The following is a 17720-nucleotide window of genomic DNA, read 5'->3' on the forward strand; positions in this document are numbered from 1 at the left end:
AGCCCTCTCAGCATCCCAGTGGCCCTCCTCTGGACACACTCCAGCATCTCCATATCCCTCCTGTAATGGGGGCTCCAGAACTGGATGCAGTACTCCAGTTGGGGTCTCAGCATTTCTGAGTAGAGGGGGAGAATCACCTTCCTCGACCTGCCGGCCACACTCCTCCTGATGCAACCCAGCATCTGGTTGGCCCTCCAGGCTGCAAGTGCACACTGCTGGCTCATGTTGAGCTTCTCCTCCAGCAGCACCCCCAAGTGTCTCTCCTCAGGGCTGCCCTGCCCAGCCTAGATTTGTGCTCGGGGTTGCAATAAACAGAGCAACAAGAGGGTAAGGCAGAGCTGTACTCTGCAGCAGAGCCTGGCTTCCCTCTGAGCAAGCCGCTGGTTCTGCTTCCAGCCATGAAAGCATTGGCACTCCAGGCAAGCGTCATTAGTTCAGGAACAGCCAGGTGTTAACAAAGCCATACCACCTGAAACCAGAACTAGTGCAGCAGCCAGCACTGCTCTGCCTGTGGGTTACCCCTGCACAGACACCCCTCAGCTTGCCTGGGGATGTCTCGGGGTCTCTGTTAGGCTCCATCGGATGTCTGAGGCGGCAGACAGCAGCCGGGACTCACCCGGATCATTCGATCGGAGCGGTGGCGCCGCCGGATGCGGTTCAGGGCCTCCACGAAGCGGATGAAGCCGTCCAGCAGCTGCCACTCCTCCTCCTCGGAGCGGGGCCTGTCTCCGTACACATCGCAGTGAGCCTCTCCCTCCACGATGCGCTTGGTGGCGCTGATGCAAGCCGGCAGCAGCAGGAACCGAGTCCGCCAGAACTTGAGAGACTCGATGAGGCTGCAGGCACAGGGGAGACAGAGCAGGGGTCAGCATAGCTTCCTGCGAAGGGTTTGGCAGCAGCAACGAGCATCCATCTGCGGCATGTAGCAGGGAGTGCAGGGCCAATCTCCTGACAGCCCCGAGAAAGAGCAGACAGGCAAAGGAGTGGCCACCAGCATCCCCGGGAAGCGTTACACCACTGCTGTGCAGGAGAGAAACTAAAGCTGTCTTCAGAGTGACTGCAGCATAGAGAAGCACCTTCTGATCTGTAAGAGACAGGCTATGAGGGCTGCTTCAGAGAAAGTAAGCGAAGAGAAAGGGATGTGAGAGGTACACCTGTCAGTGGGAGGCATTTTGGCTGAGAGCTGGAAAGACAGATAGACAGACTGGTTTTGTTCAGAAGCCACCAAAAGGCTGCTGACACGGGTTATGTTCCACACTGCTAGTGAGAAGCCCCACTCTGTGTAACTCAGGAGTAGAACCAGAGTCAGGCTAAGCCTAGGACTCCAGCAAACTAAAACTAAGGGGAAGTTCTGAGCCAGATCCAGCAATGAGTAAGAAGCCAAGAGAAGGATCTGTATGGTACAAAATGCCATCACATTTCTTTGATGTGCAGCAGAGGAAAACCACACAGAACTTTGTGATGGAGACTTCATGCTGAAGAGCAGATAATGCAGCAGCAACACTGAGTCAGAAGCCTACCAGGCAACAGCTGCTAGCACCACACAAGTGAAAGCAGGCTAGCTACTCCCCCCGGAGTGCTGAGCATTTGTGGGTTGAACTTGTTAAAGAAATTTTAGGTCAAAAAGGAAAAAGGGGCATTTAGGACATGGAACAGTCTGGGTGGAAAAGGAGCTCTCACCTGAAATCCTCAGAGCCAGCAGAGCAGATATACTGATCCAGGTAATTCCACTTGTACTCTTCTAGTCTCTCATGGGAAAACTCTACCCAGCAAGAGACAAACTCAGAGTCTGAGTGTGAGGGGCACAAGCTGTAAGTGTAATTTATCTGAGCAGATTCGTATGGATACCTGGAAGGGAAAATGGAACCATTCATTTCAGCAGCTGCAGGGCTTCTCTTTGCTCTCCCCAGGGCAAGAAGCCCCTGCAGCTGTGTCCTTCCATGCAAGCAGGAGCAGCTGGAAGAGCCAGAGGCACTCACTTGGGCAGGTACCGAGTCACAGTAATGATTTTGTCTTTCAGTGCCACTTTATGGAAGGTCCTGCCCATGCTCAGCCAGTACTGATCTTCTTCCTCGGGCCGGTTTCTTGACACAAGACCTAACAGTGAGAAGCAGAACACCTTTCAGCTACTGCACCACACAGCTCTGCCAGCCGACTGCACTTACAGAGAGAGGCTCCAGAATTGTGCTTCCCAGCAGGAGGCAAACGTGAAGGCATCTGTTCAGGAACACAGGGAGAAGGAGGGGCATGTTCTCACAGCTAGGCTTTGCCAGTGTCACAAGCAAAGAAGAAGTCACAAATCACACACAGACCTCCAGCAAGGAAAACTGGAGAAGTGAGGAGAAACTGGTGGGTATGGTGCTAAAGCTGGGCTCCACTTTTGCTTCCTCCCTGTGCTTCACTCCTCAACTAACCACTCAAGCTCAAGACTTCACCCAAACCAGTGACAACTACATCCTACTCATGCTCATGCCCTGCTCTGTGAACAGGGTCACACTGCAGATCCTGAGACATTGGAGGTCTCTTCCAACCTGGTTGATACTATGATTCTATGGTCAGAAGCCAAGCAGAAGGTTAGGCTGTCGCAGAGGCAGGCTCTGAACCCACTCCACTCCCCTGGGCTTTCCCCAGGTTTAGCTGACTCCTGGTTTCAGGATTATGAAGCTTTGCCTGGGACCTTCACAGCTACTGCAGTTAGGAAACTGTTTCAGATACACACATCTGGGAGCTTTATGCCTGGAGAGGAGCCTGCCCTGCAGGCAGGATGTGCATTGTGTTCAGTCCGCACACAGCTCTCAAGCTGCATTTCATCTGGCTTCACCTTCCTGAGCGTGAGCCAAGTTTGTCATTACAGCTCAACAGTCCTGCACTTGGCCCTTCCTGGTGCCCGAGCTGTTTGTGCTGCCCCAGGTCAGGCTCTTCCAGCAAAGAAAGAAATCACAAGAGGGCTTCACTGAGCATCTAGGATTGATCCATAGGCATGAGCGGGACTGGCAGAAGGAGGGGCAGAGAAGGCTGCGTGCTCGGCGGGGAGTCACTCACCTCGGCTGTACAGGGGGCTGCTGCTGAGCGGGGGCGGCACGGCCGTGGCTGGCTTCTGTGGCTTGGACTGCACAATAATCTGATAGCCCTGCATGAGCCGCTGGCAAATGAACTCCTCAAACACCTGCTGGGCTGTCATCTGCACTCCTTCCTCATCCCTCCTGAACACAGGTTAAGAGGACTAGAGTAAGGAAGCTGACCACACACCCATTTTTAGCTCTGCACTTCCCAGCTGAGAATCTCTGTCTGCACTGGGCTCCGGACACGGAGAGCTCTCTGCCTGCAGAACAGGTCCTTTCTGCCTACAACAGCTGATGATCAGCTGCCCTGGAAAGCACAACTTTGCTTACAACAGCATTTAGGGCACTCTGCAGAGAATCCCAGGGCAGTGTCTACGTGTCCAGCAGAGTCCAGAGCTGCAGGTGTGCAGACACTGCCTCTCCCACTGCCACACCAGCAAGTCTAGAGCAGAGAGAGACACACATCACTGTAGCATCTTAATACAACTACTTCTGCTCTGAGCTTCACTTTCCTGCTCTAAGGGGACGTCTGACATTTCTTTTAGGTGTTTCTGCACTCATCCTGCTACTCCCCACCACATGTTTTGGTCACCCCAACCAAGGCTCTTGGTTTGCTCCTAGAAAGCAGCGACATGAACAGGCCCTTCTGATGTCTTACAAGTTGGGGAGAGTTTGAAAAGGTCTTTAAGAAGATGAGACAGCTTCAGAAAAACAACCCAGCAAACCAAACCTGTTAAAGAATAGTTACCAGAAACCTCCAAGGCAAGCTGGGTAGTTAACACTATTTTCCACCACGACTCATTAAAGTGCCCCCAGAAGAGAGCCCAAGCATGGTGGGCACTCTGCATTTGCTGGGTTACTGTTGCCAGAAAAACAAAAGGTGCTAGTCTGAGGCTGACTTTTGGATTGAAGCAGAATGGGAAGAGAGATGTAAACATTTGCTGGCAAGCACTCTGTAAAGGCTGCAGAGCAGGACGCTGGCAGGTGGCAACACCAGCAGAGGTGCAAAGAGCAAACTTTGAGCACTCTGCTGCTAACATCTTCAGCAGCTCATCCTTCCTGTACAGGTGCCAAAGCGTTCCTCTTCCACCTGAAGCCCTCTGACTCACTGCAAGCCACTTTAGATAGGGGCTGGCCAAACCTGTCCATGTCAGCTTCTGGGAGGAGGTCATAGCAACCCTCAGTGTAGTCGTTCTGCAGGCTCTGGCGGTCAGGGAAGTAGTCCGTGGTGAGGGGCAGGCACGCCGGAGTCGTGAGAGACTTCCAGTCCACTCCAACTGTACAACAGAAGCCTGGCACTACGGGGGGAGCAGACAGCGTCAGAACTGCCTCGTTGTGTCATGGGGGCAGGCAGGGGGGTGCACATGGTCATCATCATAACAGAGGGTGCAGGGAAGATGACAGAAGTGCGTGAAGACGAAGGTCAGGAGGAACGAGGTACAAAAACAGTTGGCATAAAGTCAACAGAGACAAAAAGAGGGTGGAATGGGAAGGGAAAAGGAAAGCAGGAGGGGAAGAAGGGAGGGAGAGAAAGAGACAGAGTCTGTTAAACAATGCAGTGCACATGCTGAATCAATCCCACATGCAAAAGGCATTCCAAGTTAATGCATTTAATTCTCTGTTGATGGAGAGCTAGAGCTGACACAGCCACTGCTCCTCCAAAACTACAGCAAGTCAGGTGCAGTTACTCCTGATCAACAAAAGAGATCAACATGCCAAGTCTGAGCAAGAAAATCAGACCAGCTTTGCATCCTAGATAACTGCAGAAGAAGCTGGGGATGAGGAGAGAAAGAACGACAGAGCAGCCTCTTTCTGGAGTAGTACAACAGCAGAGAAAGGAATATTCCCACAGTTATCAAAACAGAGGACAGGCCCAGAGGGGCAGGGAGGCCAGAAAATAGTAACTTGGAAAGCAGTCCCTCCTCACACCCTTTCTCAGAGCTACACTGCAGTGTGGAGATGAGAGATCTAAAACCAGGCATCAGGAAGCAAAAGCTAATTAAATGACATCAGCTCCTCAGTGCACTGCTGCACTGCCTTCTGCCCCGCTTCAAAGCACCTGTGCCGAGGCACCTGGCCAGCTGTTAACTTCTCCTCATAAAGGTCTGACAGACCAAGCCACTCTGCAGAAGCTCAGGCTCCTGGCAGGAGCCCTGCACACAGGGCAGACTGCTACCAAATGTTTTCTCAAGCAGTCCACACTTGTTTCTGCATTAGATCGAGACAAACACTTCTCAGCAAACAGCCCCAAAGCTAGAATCTCACTGCACTCCTTCTGCTCTGCTTAGCTGCTACCAAGCAAACTCCTACTGAGAGGCAGAAAAGAGCTCAGCAGCTTCAGCTGTTAGCAGAAGAGTGTGTGGTAAGGGCAGGACTTCAGACGCAGTGCACCAACCAGCTACATGTAACCTTCACAGGCACAGAGCTGCACTCCCAGTGACACACGACCCAGGGAGATCCCGCAAACGACTGCAGGGCAAAATAAATGACTGCTAAAAGCCAAGCAGGCTCCTGGGTTCTCGCCTGCCACCTCCTGATGCCGCTATATAGGTACAGGCTCCTTCCCTCCCAATCCTCCCAGCTAGCCAAGCTCTTTTCCAAGACTTCCTTCTGCTTACTTGGATCTGGAGAGTTAGAGACAGCATCTTCCAGGGACTCCTTGTTCTGAGTTTTGAGGTTCACCCCTAGAAGAAAGCAGCCTGCATTTCATTTGGAGCAGTCATGCACTTCCATTGCACACAAACAAACTCAAAGCAGGCAGATGTTTAAGAGCATGGCATTTGTCTCCTTGGAAAGAACTCAGGGTGCTGCACAGCAGAGAAGCCCACAGAGCTGGGGGAGGCAGGGAAAGAACAGCTAAGCACTTTTAAATACATTCAGTACCCAAGAGCACTCTTCTGTGTTGGTTTGCTCCATTTATAAATGAGGGATGAGCTAAGAAGAAGAATTTCATAAAACATAGAGCAGCAAGAAAGGAAATGGCACCAGAGCTGCACATGGTGGAGGAGAACCCACATACAGATTCTAATGGACTAAGACTTCAGGGGTCTAAGCAACTGCTGAAAATCCTGACGCAGATTTACTCCCATCTCAACGCTTTTCAGCACAAAATACCAGCACAGACTTCACCTCTCCACCAGGAGGAAACAAAACAAACAGCTGGATCCTGGATACAGCAAAAACCTGTTCATCCCTTGACAGGCTGAAAGTTTGGAAACTATTATTTAAGCCTTCAGTGCCCCTAACTAGCTCCAATGCATTAATTAGAGACTGTCCCGAAAAGGCACCAATTTCCAACCTGCAGGACACACCCTGGGGTCCATACTTCACTAGGAAAGAGCAGTAAGGAAGCTTTTGTTTGTTGTGAAAGGAGTTTAAATGACAGCTGCTGAAAGGATGCTCAAGCTTGGAGCAAAACTCAGTTTATTCCAGCCTAAATAAAGGTTAATGAAGGACTTAAGGCTCCCGACCACGTCTGTTTCACTGTGTTGACGCCTGACGACACTACGACTTCTCTCACTGGCCAATGGGTTTGCTGCCTATTAACGTGGAAAATGGACACAAAGACCCTACAGCTCAGGGAGCACTAAACCAAAACCATGCTGTGGTACCACCTGACTAAGCTCTTCCCAATCCCCATTCCACACCTGGGATTTGCACCAATCTTTGTGCAGTGACAGTGAAACAAACCAGTTATTGTCCCCTTGGGTCAGCTCCCTGAGCTGCTTCTCCCTGCAATCGTGTAACCAGTGCTCAAGTGTTGTGATGTATGAGAGGGAACAGAGAGAGGAGGAGACAAGGAAAGCTGCTGGCTTAAAGGTTTTCAGCAGGACACAAATTTCAGCAAGCCTGCAGACACTTCAGAGAAGCCATTTTTATAACACCAGCTTACGTAGAATTACCCAGAAATTTCCCTCCCCATGCCAGCAGCTCCTCTAACCAGCACTTACTAACAGGATTTTATCTGCTTCTGTGTGAAGCAGCAGAGCTGGCTCAGGCTGGCATCGCTCCTTCACCAGCTCCACTGATGCCATCTGCCCTCGAGCTAGGGAAGTGCAGCAGGATCTAACTGCTGTCGACTGTCACCTAGCACCTGCTGGACAGCAGAGAGCTGGCTGACCAGCGGCGCTCATGAGGCAGTCTTTGCTGGGGAGCACACCCAGAGCAGAGCCTGCTGCTGGTAGAGGAGCAGCAGAAATCATACTTTTGGAAATGAACACACCCCCAAACCACCAAAATCTTTGGTTTCACAGATGACTCAAACCACAAGGCAGAGACATCAATCAAATCCCTGAGCCACAGCGAGGCAGAGGGTGCTCAGTCAGGCGCAGTGCTCACAGTGACCTTCCCAGGCAGACAGGCTAAGGTCCACCACACGTGGGAGCTACACCCAGACACCAGACACAGAGCAGCTGTCAAATGCCAAGAGATGCTCTGCTTCTCTGCACTGCAAGTGGTATCCAGTAGCTGAAATGCAGGTCAGCAACTGGAGGAACAAATGAAATGAACACAAGATGAGAAAATTAAACCTGCTAACTGCTCTTGATGGCATAATCACAGGGGAACACAGTGTTGTTTTACCCAGAGGTCACTCAGAAGGGTTTAAATTGGTTGTGAAACAAACACACATAAAGACCAAACCAGAAGTCCCGAATGCTGTACCGCAATGGAGCTTTTTACCCTCCCATACACCCACCTAAAAAGCAGCTTCATAAAATCAGGAGGTAAGTTACACAATCCCCAGACAACCCAACACACTTTCCATCAGCCTCCAGAAGTAAAAGATATTCAAACAAGGTTCTTAATCCCAAGGGCATCCCCTGAAAGTAACTCTGGCCAGAAAAAAGCTGTGAACACCACCAGTGCCTATTTAGTTTTGTGTGTCTGGATGTCATCGTCTTGTTATGATGGAACTGCTCATCACATGTGGGCAGTGAGGATCTTCCTGCAGTGAAGTTTGTAAGATAAAGCTAGAGAATTAAATAACAATAACCTCCAACCCAAACAACACCCCCACAACAAACCAATCCAAATAGCCCGAGTCAGAGCACCAGCAGCTCACTCCAAGCTGAACACAGTTTGTCCATTACTGCACTTTCTGACTTGGTGGTGCCTCACCCACTGCCTTGTCACTGCCCCCGAGGCAGGGCCTCCCCCAGCAGCAGGCTCCGGCAGAGCACTGTTACCTGCCCCGTTGCTGCCAGCCAGGCCGTTGGAGTACTCTTCTGCTGCACTGAAGCCCAGGAAAGTGGCGCTGTCACCCAGGTGCCGAGCGCTGGTGTGCCTGCAGGAACAGAGCAGCCTCACTGCCTGCCTGGGACAGGGGCTGACAGCACAGAGAGCAGGTGAGGAGCCCCCCAGCCCAGCATGGAGAAAGCTCTCTCACTATTCCCTGTGTGCCCATGCTGTTGGCTCTTTGTTTCCAGCAGTAACTAACTGCCTTTGCAGGACAGTGCAGAACCAGCTATTTGTGCACCTCTGGAGAGAAACAGCTCACTCATGCACAGGTCTGACCTCATGGTCCACACAGCAAATGCTCCAGAGAGAGCAAATGCTCTGAACAGGCACAGAAAAAGAATCATCAAACATATGACACAAGAGATTGTAACTGTCTGGGGAGACACTTCAGCATACCACACTGCACTTAAGAAGCGAAAAAAAGGCAATATTCCTTTTCTCAAGCAGGGAATAAAAGTGGTGAGGATGATGCAATATTAAAATCACACAACATAAATTATTCAGAAGAACAATGCAAAGTAGAAGATAGGACAAAAAAATGCCCTATAAAAGTGAGAGAAAAGCATGAAAGAACAACTAGGCAGTGCAGTGTCCTGAAGCACTGCTTGAAGGCAGCAAGAAAAAAAACATGGAAAATGAAAAAGGCAGAGTAGAGAAGCAGTGTCCTCAGCCACCCTGGGCAGAGCCAGTCTGCAACACGAGGACAGAAACACGTGGCAGAGAAGGCACTAAAGCTGCTGCTGAAAGAAGCAAACTTACTGGCAGCTATAATGCTGCCTGAGCAACTAAATGGGTTTGGTAAGTGACATTTAAAAATGACTGAGAGACAGGGACAAAGTGCAGGCAGTAAACCAAAAAGCAAATTTCACCAAAGGGTCAGACAGCATCTGGAGACTGGAGACAGCTGCAGCTGGAAAGGTGGCATGGGTGGAGCACTGAACAGTCTCCTCAAACCACCTCAGAGCTAGTAACATCAGCATCTGTCAAGCTTCTCCAGGCCAATCACCAGTGCAAGCTGCCGACAGTGGTCCAGGCTTGCTTGGTGAGAGAGCCCAGGTACTGCTACCTGCAATCCTCCCCTGATCCTCGTGTGTCTGCATTTCTCACCAGGACTGCAGGGACAGCACTGGAATCACTCAGCAGCTACTGAGAGCCCAAGCTATGCTTTGTGCTAAAAAGTGCTCTGTTCTGGGATGAAAGTCACAGCTGCTGGGACAGTAAGTCAAGGACTAAAGGCACAGGCTGCCCAGCTCCATGAGTGAAGCACTGCACACTTTGACCATGTGCTCCCTCCCCCAAAGCAGGAGAAGTAAAGCACCTGCAGACTTGCCAGGAGAGATTTCTCTTTCAAACTACAGCACACACACTGCAAAGGTGGCGCTGACAGGACGTTACCCAACTCACTGCATCTTAGGTACAATTTTAAGACAAAGGGATGCTCAGGCAAAGCCTACACAGGCTGCTCCTCAGGACCCTACCTGCCTGTGGCCTCATGGTAGGCCAGCTCCAGCAGCTCAGCAGAGGAGTGTGTCAAATCCTGCTGCCCGTTGCCCTGCATCTCTGCCATATTCTGTCGAGTCTGATGATGGATCTGGATGGCTTCTCCTGATGGGCCTGCATGGGGACAGTTGGATCATCAGTCACCACACCTGCATGGGTGCCTCATTGCCTGTACTCTCCTTTTGTCAGCACAAGCCATACTAACTGATGGACACAAAGAAAGGCCGCTCATCGACTTGCCAGAGGTTCATGTCTCTGAAATCTTCTCTGAAGCCTGCTTGCAGGGTGCTAAACAAAGGAGAGCAGCTCAGCAGCTGAAAGCCAGCCCAGCTTATGGCTGCAGTTCCTTTCGTCAGCCTAAGACTGCTCCCCGGCAGCAGACGCTGCAAGCCTGCCAGCAGACAGCAGCGGTCTCCAAAGGAAGGCAGTGGCAGGGCACTCTCAGGCTGCATCTTTTGGGTCAAAGGCTGGGTAAGGCAGGACGGCAGAGCCCAGCACTCACCCACGGGGAAGGTGTGCATCCAGCGCCGCCTGTTGGAGGTCAGCTTCATGGGCATGCGGGACGGGGCAAAGGGGTTGATGAGGGCACGCTGCGGGGTGTACCCCCCGGGCCGGACGTGCAGCATGGACTCTGCGCTGCCCACGTGGAACCTCCCAGGGGCACTGGAGTCACGCTGCTGAGACTCCAGCATGTTCTCAAGGACATCTAGGAAACAGAGACCGTGCAAACAAGAATGAATTGCTGAGCTGAACAGGAGGCACTGTAAGGAGCTGAAAGGATTGCAACCCAGCCTGCAAATTATGGCCTGAACAAAAACCCAGACAAAGAGGAGGATGACTGCAGCTGCCATCAGAGCATGCCTGCAGAGTGTCCACAGAGATACCACTTGCTAAGTCAGCTATGAAGAATTGCTCAGAGCTTTGAGAATTCTTAAGAAATCAAGACTGACACACCAGGAAACTCAGGATGAGCCCTAGAGACACAGCAGAGCCACAGCTGATCAACACAGGCCACTGTGTAATGCTCAGATCTGAGCACTGAAATCAGGGCTAACTTCCAGAAGACAGGTGGAAAACCCCAATGACTGAGTCCCCTCCCCACACAGCCCATGCAGCTGCACACCTTCAGCTGGGTCACAAGGACTACCCTTCAGACTGAAGCAGGAACAGAAATACCCCTACAGAAGGTGTGCATGAACTGGAAGCAGAGGAAAACATGAAAGGTAAAGGTGATGTGGAGCGCACTGTGACAGCAGTTCTGCAGCAGTAACAGGATCAGCAATGGAATCGGGTGTCACATGGCATGACAGGAAAAAACAACAACAAACAAAACCCAACAACATAAAGAGCCTTCAAGTACAGAACTGTAGAGAAGATTGAAGGAGGAATACGATTTACTCAGAAATGAGCTGGGTTTGTGAAGATGCCACAGGCTGCCTGAGAACAAAATTAAACTGGAAGGGGGATAAAGGAGACTGCCAGCACTGCTAACACCAAGGCAGCTCAGTAGTATGCTGTCAAAAGAAAGACCCAGAAAGTGACTCTTAATGACAACAAATCCCCACAGAAAGAAGTTATAAGCAGGGTCCTCAGGGCTTGCTGCTAAGGCCACTTCTCATTTGCCAGATAGTAGGTGACCTGGATAACAAAGTTCCTGTGTGCATCCACATTTCCAAAGAGGCATAAGAGAACAGTCAGATGTTAAAGAAGGCAAGAGACAAGGGAAAAGAAAAAATCAGTGTCAGGACATTTCTATTTAGAACAAGCCAGTTAATGAGAATGGAATGGAATGAGACAAGGATAACTAAGAGAGAAGGTGCAGCCAGGTGGAACTGCAGTAAAAGTGCACCATGGATGCACCACCTCCCTTGTGCCACCCTGACAGCTGCCAGCATCCCTTCTCACCACTTGTGGTACTTTCCCATCTGCCTTAGGCTGACCTCTGGTGCTGGTGTAGCCCAAAGAGCTGCTGACTTCACACTGGTGCAGATGAGGCCGTGGGATCATCAGGATGTTGGAGATCTTGCCCAGTGAGCTGTCATCAGAAGCCTGGCTCCTCACCTCCTCGGGGGGCAGTGTGCGGCTCTGCAGAGAAGGGCTGCAGGAGACGTCATAGGAACTGGAGCTCTTCCTGGTGCGACTTTCTCTCTCCCTCACAGCCCTGCTGCACAGGAACGTCCACAGATATAAAAAGATTAATTCCTAGGTTACCGTGGGGCTTGAACAGGCCGAAGGGCATCACTGTCAGGGGAGACCCCCTTGCCTCTGTTCAGCACTTAACAATGCATCAAACTGATGCTGTTACTACAACTTTGTGCAAGTACTTTCTTAGCCAGCTTGCAAAGTCTGCCAGGAACTCAGCAAGGAATCCTAGTTTCCTTCTACCTCCAGTAAAACTGAAGAGGTAAGGACAAAGTTCTTTTGTGCCTCTTTTTAGATTCCACTTGCTGAGCAGTGCGACATCACATACGCAGTCAGCCAGGCCAGCTACAGACAGAGCTTTTCACTCAGCTGTAAGCATGGGGAGTGTCATTCTCCCTCTATTTCTCAAACCATTTTATGCATCAACAAATACCTGGACTTGGCTACTCCAGAACAAGGCCATTCACAGAGCTCTTACCTGAAGGTGGTACAGCGCTGGGCTCTGGATGGGCCTGGCAGTCTGAACACCTGGGCATCATAGCCATCATAATCCACCTGGATAGGCAGGGCATTCTCAGCATCTTTTGGAGCCCCTAATGCTGAAATACAAATCACACAGCACTGAACCTCTTTCAGGAATGTTCAAGGTCTGCAAGCTAGCAGCACCCAATGCTCTCTTCCCACAGGAATCACATACACAGGTCTCAGGAGCAGAACGCCTGGAGCAAGTCAGCTATCCAAGCTGGTGCCTCTGAGGCCTTCCCTAACATATACGAGACACGAAATTAGCAAACGACTGCTCAGTCCCTGTATTAACAGATGCCTCGAGTCTCCCCCACGGAAACTGCATATTTACAGCACCTTGGAGAGCAGGGCCAGCCTCCCCTACAGAATGCACCCCATCCTGAGACCAGGTGACATCAGGAGAATGCAGACTGCTGACTTTGTAATGCTGCGGTCAGCACTGACAGCATCCCAGTGAGTGCCTTCCTGTCCCACTCCAACGAACAGCACCACTAACACCAGTCTGACACCATCTATTCCTCTAGCCAGCTAACAGGTACCCAGGACACAAACTCACTCCTCCACAGCAGCTCTGTGCCAGGAAGGCAACTGATCTCTGTACGTTAACATCCTGGGTAAGGATTAAGCTTCCGATGGTGTCCTGCAACAACTGCCCCTTCCCTCATCTCATCAGCAGCACTTTTGCTCATGTCATGTCTTACGGCAGCTGGCTGCTAGTTTGGAAGTCAGTGGGACAGATCATTCCAGAGCAGGATTACTCACAGGCATCTCGGTTACTCTTTGCCTTCTCAGTCTGCAGCTGGAGGGTCCAACAATGGAAGTGTGAAGTGACCAAAAGAGAGAGCAGGAGAAAAGACAGAAGGGAGAAGTCAGCATGTTCTAAGGAATTATCCTTTAGTGGGATCAAGCATCAGACTGAAAGTTTACCCTGCAGACTGAGGCAGCCAGGCCTGTTCAGTATGAAGACTCAGTCACAAACCTGTGTACAAACCACATCTTTTCAGCACCTCTCTTCTCTAACTTTCAAGGTGGCTAAAACACTTCTTACCTAGTTGAATCCTAGAAAGAACTACAAACTAGCCCCACATTCACAGCCCTACAACAACCATTACAGCTTTGCTTTCACTGTCTTCTACCACAGAACCTTCATCACAGCTGTTGGAATGCTTGCTAGGAAGACTGGGACCCAGCCAAGGAAAGGCATCTGGCAAGCTAGCAACAAGACAAGTCAGAAAGATACCTACCTTCCTTCCCGCCAGCTTGATCCGTGGAGTAAAGCTGTTACACAGCAGCTGGCTCTTGGATGTGTAGAAACTGAAAGGAAAAATAGGGTGGCTCAGCTGTCTTCTAAGAGCCAAACATAGCCGTTTAGCAAACAGCCCGTGAACCTCAGCTAGCTCCAGAGGCAAAAAAAGGGACTCCTTTCTCTGCACTGGAAAACACTGATGGATTAACCTCAGAGAGGCTACTCCTGCCTATATTTGCAGTAACGACTGACAGCAGCTGCTTGAAACATGCAGATCCCTCCCATTTGAAATGATTTATCCATAGAGCCTGCTTCTTGTTGTCTGGACCTTTTAAACCTTGCCTTATTACAAGCCTTCAAACTCCCTTTTATTCTATGGCAAAGATCAGACACCTTCCGGCCACTCAGAAATACTGGGTATAAGCAACCCATGGATGCTAATGGGTTAGGACAGTCAACTAATGCATGCAGGTAGAATGAGGTATTAAAAGTGAGGAAAAAAATCCCACAGCAGAAGAGCTGAGGATGTAGTTTTCATCCCAAGCCCTAATCTCTGTGTAGGGAAAGAAGAGAGTACTATGGCACAGCATGTTTACCAGGAAGCAGAAAGGGAAGCTGGCATGCCTTGGAGTGAAGCAGTGTGACTGGGCCTCAGAGCTTCCTGAAAGCCTTTCAAGGTTTATGCCCATTTTCTCTACCTGTAACACATTTGGGATGTGTCTGTTCTCACCAACAGCCACCTAGTTCAAGTGACTGTATTTTTTTTGTTTAGCTTCCTTTGAGCATAGCTAAAGGCTGTAAATACGCTGGAAAGGGAGCTGAAGATCAAGACCTTTCCCTCTGCAAAGTCTCAGCAGGCCCAGAGTTCTGTGACACTATTGCAAGGCATGACTTTGGTTTGCAAGGAGAGCAGAGGAAATTAACAAAGACCAATCAACACATGACAAAGAGGAAAGTAAAGCAGAAGTGTTTAGCAGAGGCTGAGAGAGTTCATCTACCTGTGGTTTATCCAGTGTGGGATATTGTAGTCATCACCCAGTCTGGAGTCACCAGGCCCACAGCGATTATGGAGCTGCGAGAGTAATGCACAGGCACATCAATCAGCACTCAACCAGTCACAAAAGGAGTCCCATCTCGAGCAGGGGAAGGGAAAAGCAGCAGGCCTTACCTTAAAGAGCGGTACAGCATGCAGTGGTTGCTCTCCCATGCACACCAAGTCCACACCTATCCCTGTGAGCAGAGAAGGGCAGAGTTCAACTGTCTGCCAAGTAGCACTAAGCCAAAAAGATCATTCTGAGCCGCAGGCTCAATCTGCATTCACATCAGACACACTGAGAATGGAAGTTAGCTGGTATGGTTACAACCAACAATGGCAGGGGGGACAGAAGAAAAGTGTCCTCTGAGCTTATGCAAGCCAAGACAGATTACCCTTCAAGGGAAAGGTCTGCCCGGGCAGGGAGGTTGTGTGTCACACCCAAAGGAACTGACAGTCCTGCAAGCCCCCTGAGCATCTGCCCATGAGGGGCAAACACAGGACCATGAGACTGCAACCCTCTCCCCAGGGTACCCAAGTCACAGCAGATAGTCTGGAACAGCAAGGGAAGGGTCAAGCTCCTCCAGAGCTCCCTGGTTGCCCTCACAAAGAGTGCAGGGTGGCAGCAGCTGCTCACCATTGTCGATCATGCGCTGCTTGGTGAGGATCATCAGCAGCCGATCCACCTGGAAGACGCCGACGCCGGGCGTGATGACCACGGACATCTGGCCGGTGCGGTCGAAGTTGCGGTTGATGTAGTGCTTGTCGAACACTGCCAGACACAGGGGCAGCCCTGCATACCACAGCCCGGCTGCCCGGGGGCCTACAGCAGGGCAGGGCACCCTGCACCAGCAGTGCCATTCCACAAGCTGCCAGAGCATGTGCAAGCAGGAGAGGGCCTGCACACAGCCTTGTCTGACCAAGAGATGTTAACAGAGCTGCAGCAGAGGCAGCAGACAGGATGGGAAGTACACACTCAAATGGGAGCAGTTTCCCCATGTGCCTAGCTTTGCCTTTAGAACACCTCAGAAAAAACGACTCCAGAACCAACCACAACCCCCCAGAACCCCAAAAAAGGCCAAGTTTACTGCTAATAATTACAAATAACATCCTGTGCTGCATCCCATGGGAGTAACAAGATAGCCACTAGGGCGACAGAGCATCTGATGTACAGAATCACAGAAAGCAGCATTCTGGAGAGCCCTCCCAACACAATTCCATCTCCCTGCTGAAAGAGATGGATCAGCTTCCCCTACACTGCATTTGATTCAATCTGATTTTGAAATGCTGCTATAATTTAAAATTGCAACTTCTATTCCCATACAGACACACTGCCAGAAGCAAAGGTTTCACCCTAACAAGGCCTGTAAGTGATTCCTGAAGCATGAAACACCAAATACTTAGTTCTTTAACAGTCACTGGCTTTCTAGAGCCACACGAGGCAGTCTCCTGTGAGGCTGAAAATGAGAACTGAACCACTTGACGCTCCCTTTGCTTCACAGGCAGCAGAAGTTCACACTCAGTTACACAGGAAGAAGTAGGGACACAGCTGCCAGTATGTTTTCACCCACTGGTCATAACTTACCATTGAATGAAAGATTTATGGCCTCGAGGTAGTTCCCTTGTGCTGAGGTAGAATTGCAGCCTGGAGGAAAGCCCTCTGGAGAAAAAAAGAAGATGGTCATGTCTGAACAGAGAAATTCAAACCCCCAAACACCGAACTAAAGCTGCATCAGCGGGAGATGCTATTGCTGCAACAGGTGACAGCCACAGCTGGTACTGGCACACCTTGGAGACACTCAAGCTAAACAGCTTAGCCAGCAGAGCACTGAGTTGTACATCTCTGTCTCTGGCTGGAACTACAGAGACAGTTTGAACAAAAGCAATGCAAAAAGAAAGAAAAGAGTACAAGCAAGGAAAAGGAGGACTCTGGTACCTGCTTGCTCCAGTCGTACCAGCACAGGATACTGGATGAAGAGCTTTTTAATGGTGACGAGCAATGAGGTCCACTCCTCTCGCCTCTCATTCTGAACTACAACTCTAGAGAGAGCACAAGCAATGAGGATCATGGAAGGAAGCTGTGAAGTGAGAAGGGATGAACAAACCATAGCAAAAGGACTGCCAAAAAGAAGTTTCTCCCCTCTGCTGGGCAGCACGCTGGCACTGCAGACTTGCAGCACTCACTAAGGTGCAGAAGCACACAAAGTGCACATCCCCAGCCAGAAAAGCCTCTCACTTCTGAAAAGGTGATCAACACCATGCTAAAGAATTTCACTGCTCTGCAAAGCAGTCAGCAAGTAGGAGCTCAGAATCAAACGACAGCAACAGCAGCAGCTGCTCTGCCCTTGGCCCAGCTGTGAGCAAGACTTACTTGTAAAAATCTTCATAGAACCTTCCCTCGTGGTCCTGCCGGACGGAGGCACGCTGCGCTTCGGGGAACTCATCTGCAAGGCAGCGCGAGCACTGCTGAGGCCCTGCTCTGGCACAGGATTCCTCTTTTCTACTAAGGAGCTGCTGTTGCCATTTACAAAAGAATCCAAATCCAAAGCATTCTGGGAAACCTCAGGCCTTCTAGGCAATATTAATGCTGTGTTTACACCAGTATGACAGCTGGAGGGTGAGGAGAAAGATCTGTGAAGTCTTCACTGAAGTAGCTGAATAAGTGGCTGTGCACCCACTGTGCTTGTAGGGAATACTTTGAACATGGGCATTGAAAAAAGGGAGGAAAAGTGACTGGCAGCCTGTGAACAACTTCCAATAGAGAAGGAGCTAGGTTTAGCAACAGGAACTCACACACATACCTATAGATTTGGCTTCGTAGAATGTTCTAGAAAACAGAACTACTGTCACCTCATGGCTACAGTTCTTCTCCTGCCCAGGAAGAACAGAAGGAAAAAGGAATCTTAAGGGTCACATTCAGCAGAAAACTGCGTCCATACACAGACAGTAAGAGCCTCTTCCCCTCACATCTAGG

General features: G+C 50.4%; 1 protein-coding gene across 1 annotated transcript in view; it reads right to left on the minus strand.

The window, feature by feature from the left end:
- The window catches only part of DEPDC5 (DEP domain containing 5, GATOR1 subcomplex subunit), a 44306-nt gene that overhangs the window by 17256 nt on the left and 9330 nt on the right, over positions 1 to 17720 (minus strand). The window contains 20 exon segments of the mRNA XM_064168274.1: positions 617 to 836; positions 1681 to 1848; positions 1980 to 2097; positions 3043 to 3203; positions 4204 to 4360; positions 5681 to 5746; positions 8249 to 8346; positions 9779 to 9914; positions 10303 to 10506; positions 11741 to 11961; positions 12421 to 12541; positions 13230 to 13266; positions 13712 to 13781; positions 14712 to 14785; positions 14882 to 14943; positions 15384 to 15518; positions 16332 to 16406; positions 16683 to 16786; positions 17118 to 17190; positions 17548 to 17617. Of these exon segments, the coding sequence (XP_064024344.1) occupies positions 617 to 836; positions 1681 to 1848; positions 1980 to 2097; positions 3043 to 3203; positions 4204 to 4360; positions 5681 to 5746; positions 8249 to 8346; positions 9779 to 9914; positions 10303 to 10506; positions 11741 to 11961; positions 12421 to 12541; positions 13230 to 13266; positions 13712 to 13781; positions 14712 to 14785; positions 14882 to 14943; positions 15384 to 15518; positions 16332 to 16406; positions 16683 to 16786; positions 17118 to 17190; positions 17548 to 17617 (2370 nt within the window).

The sequence above is a fragment of the Pogoniulus pusillus genome, chromosome 30, assembly GCF_015220805.1.
Source record: "Pogoniulus pusillus isolate bPogPus1 chromosome 30, bPogPus1.pri, whole genome shotgun sequence".
NCBI lineage: Eukaryota > Metazoa > Chordata > Aves > Piciformes > Lybiidae > Pogoniulus > Pogoniulus pusillus.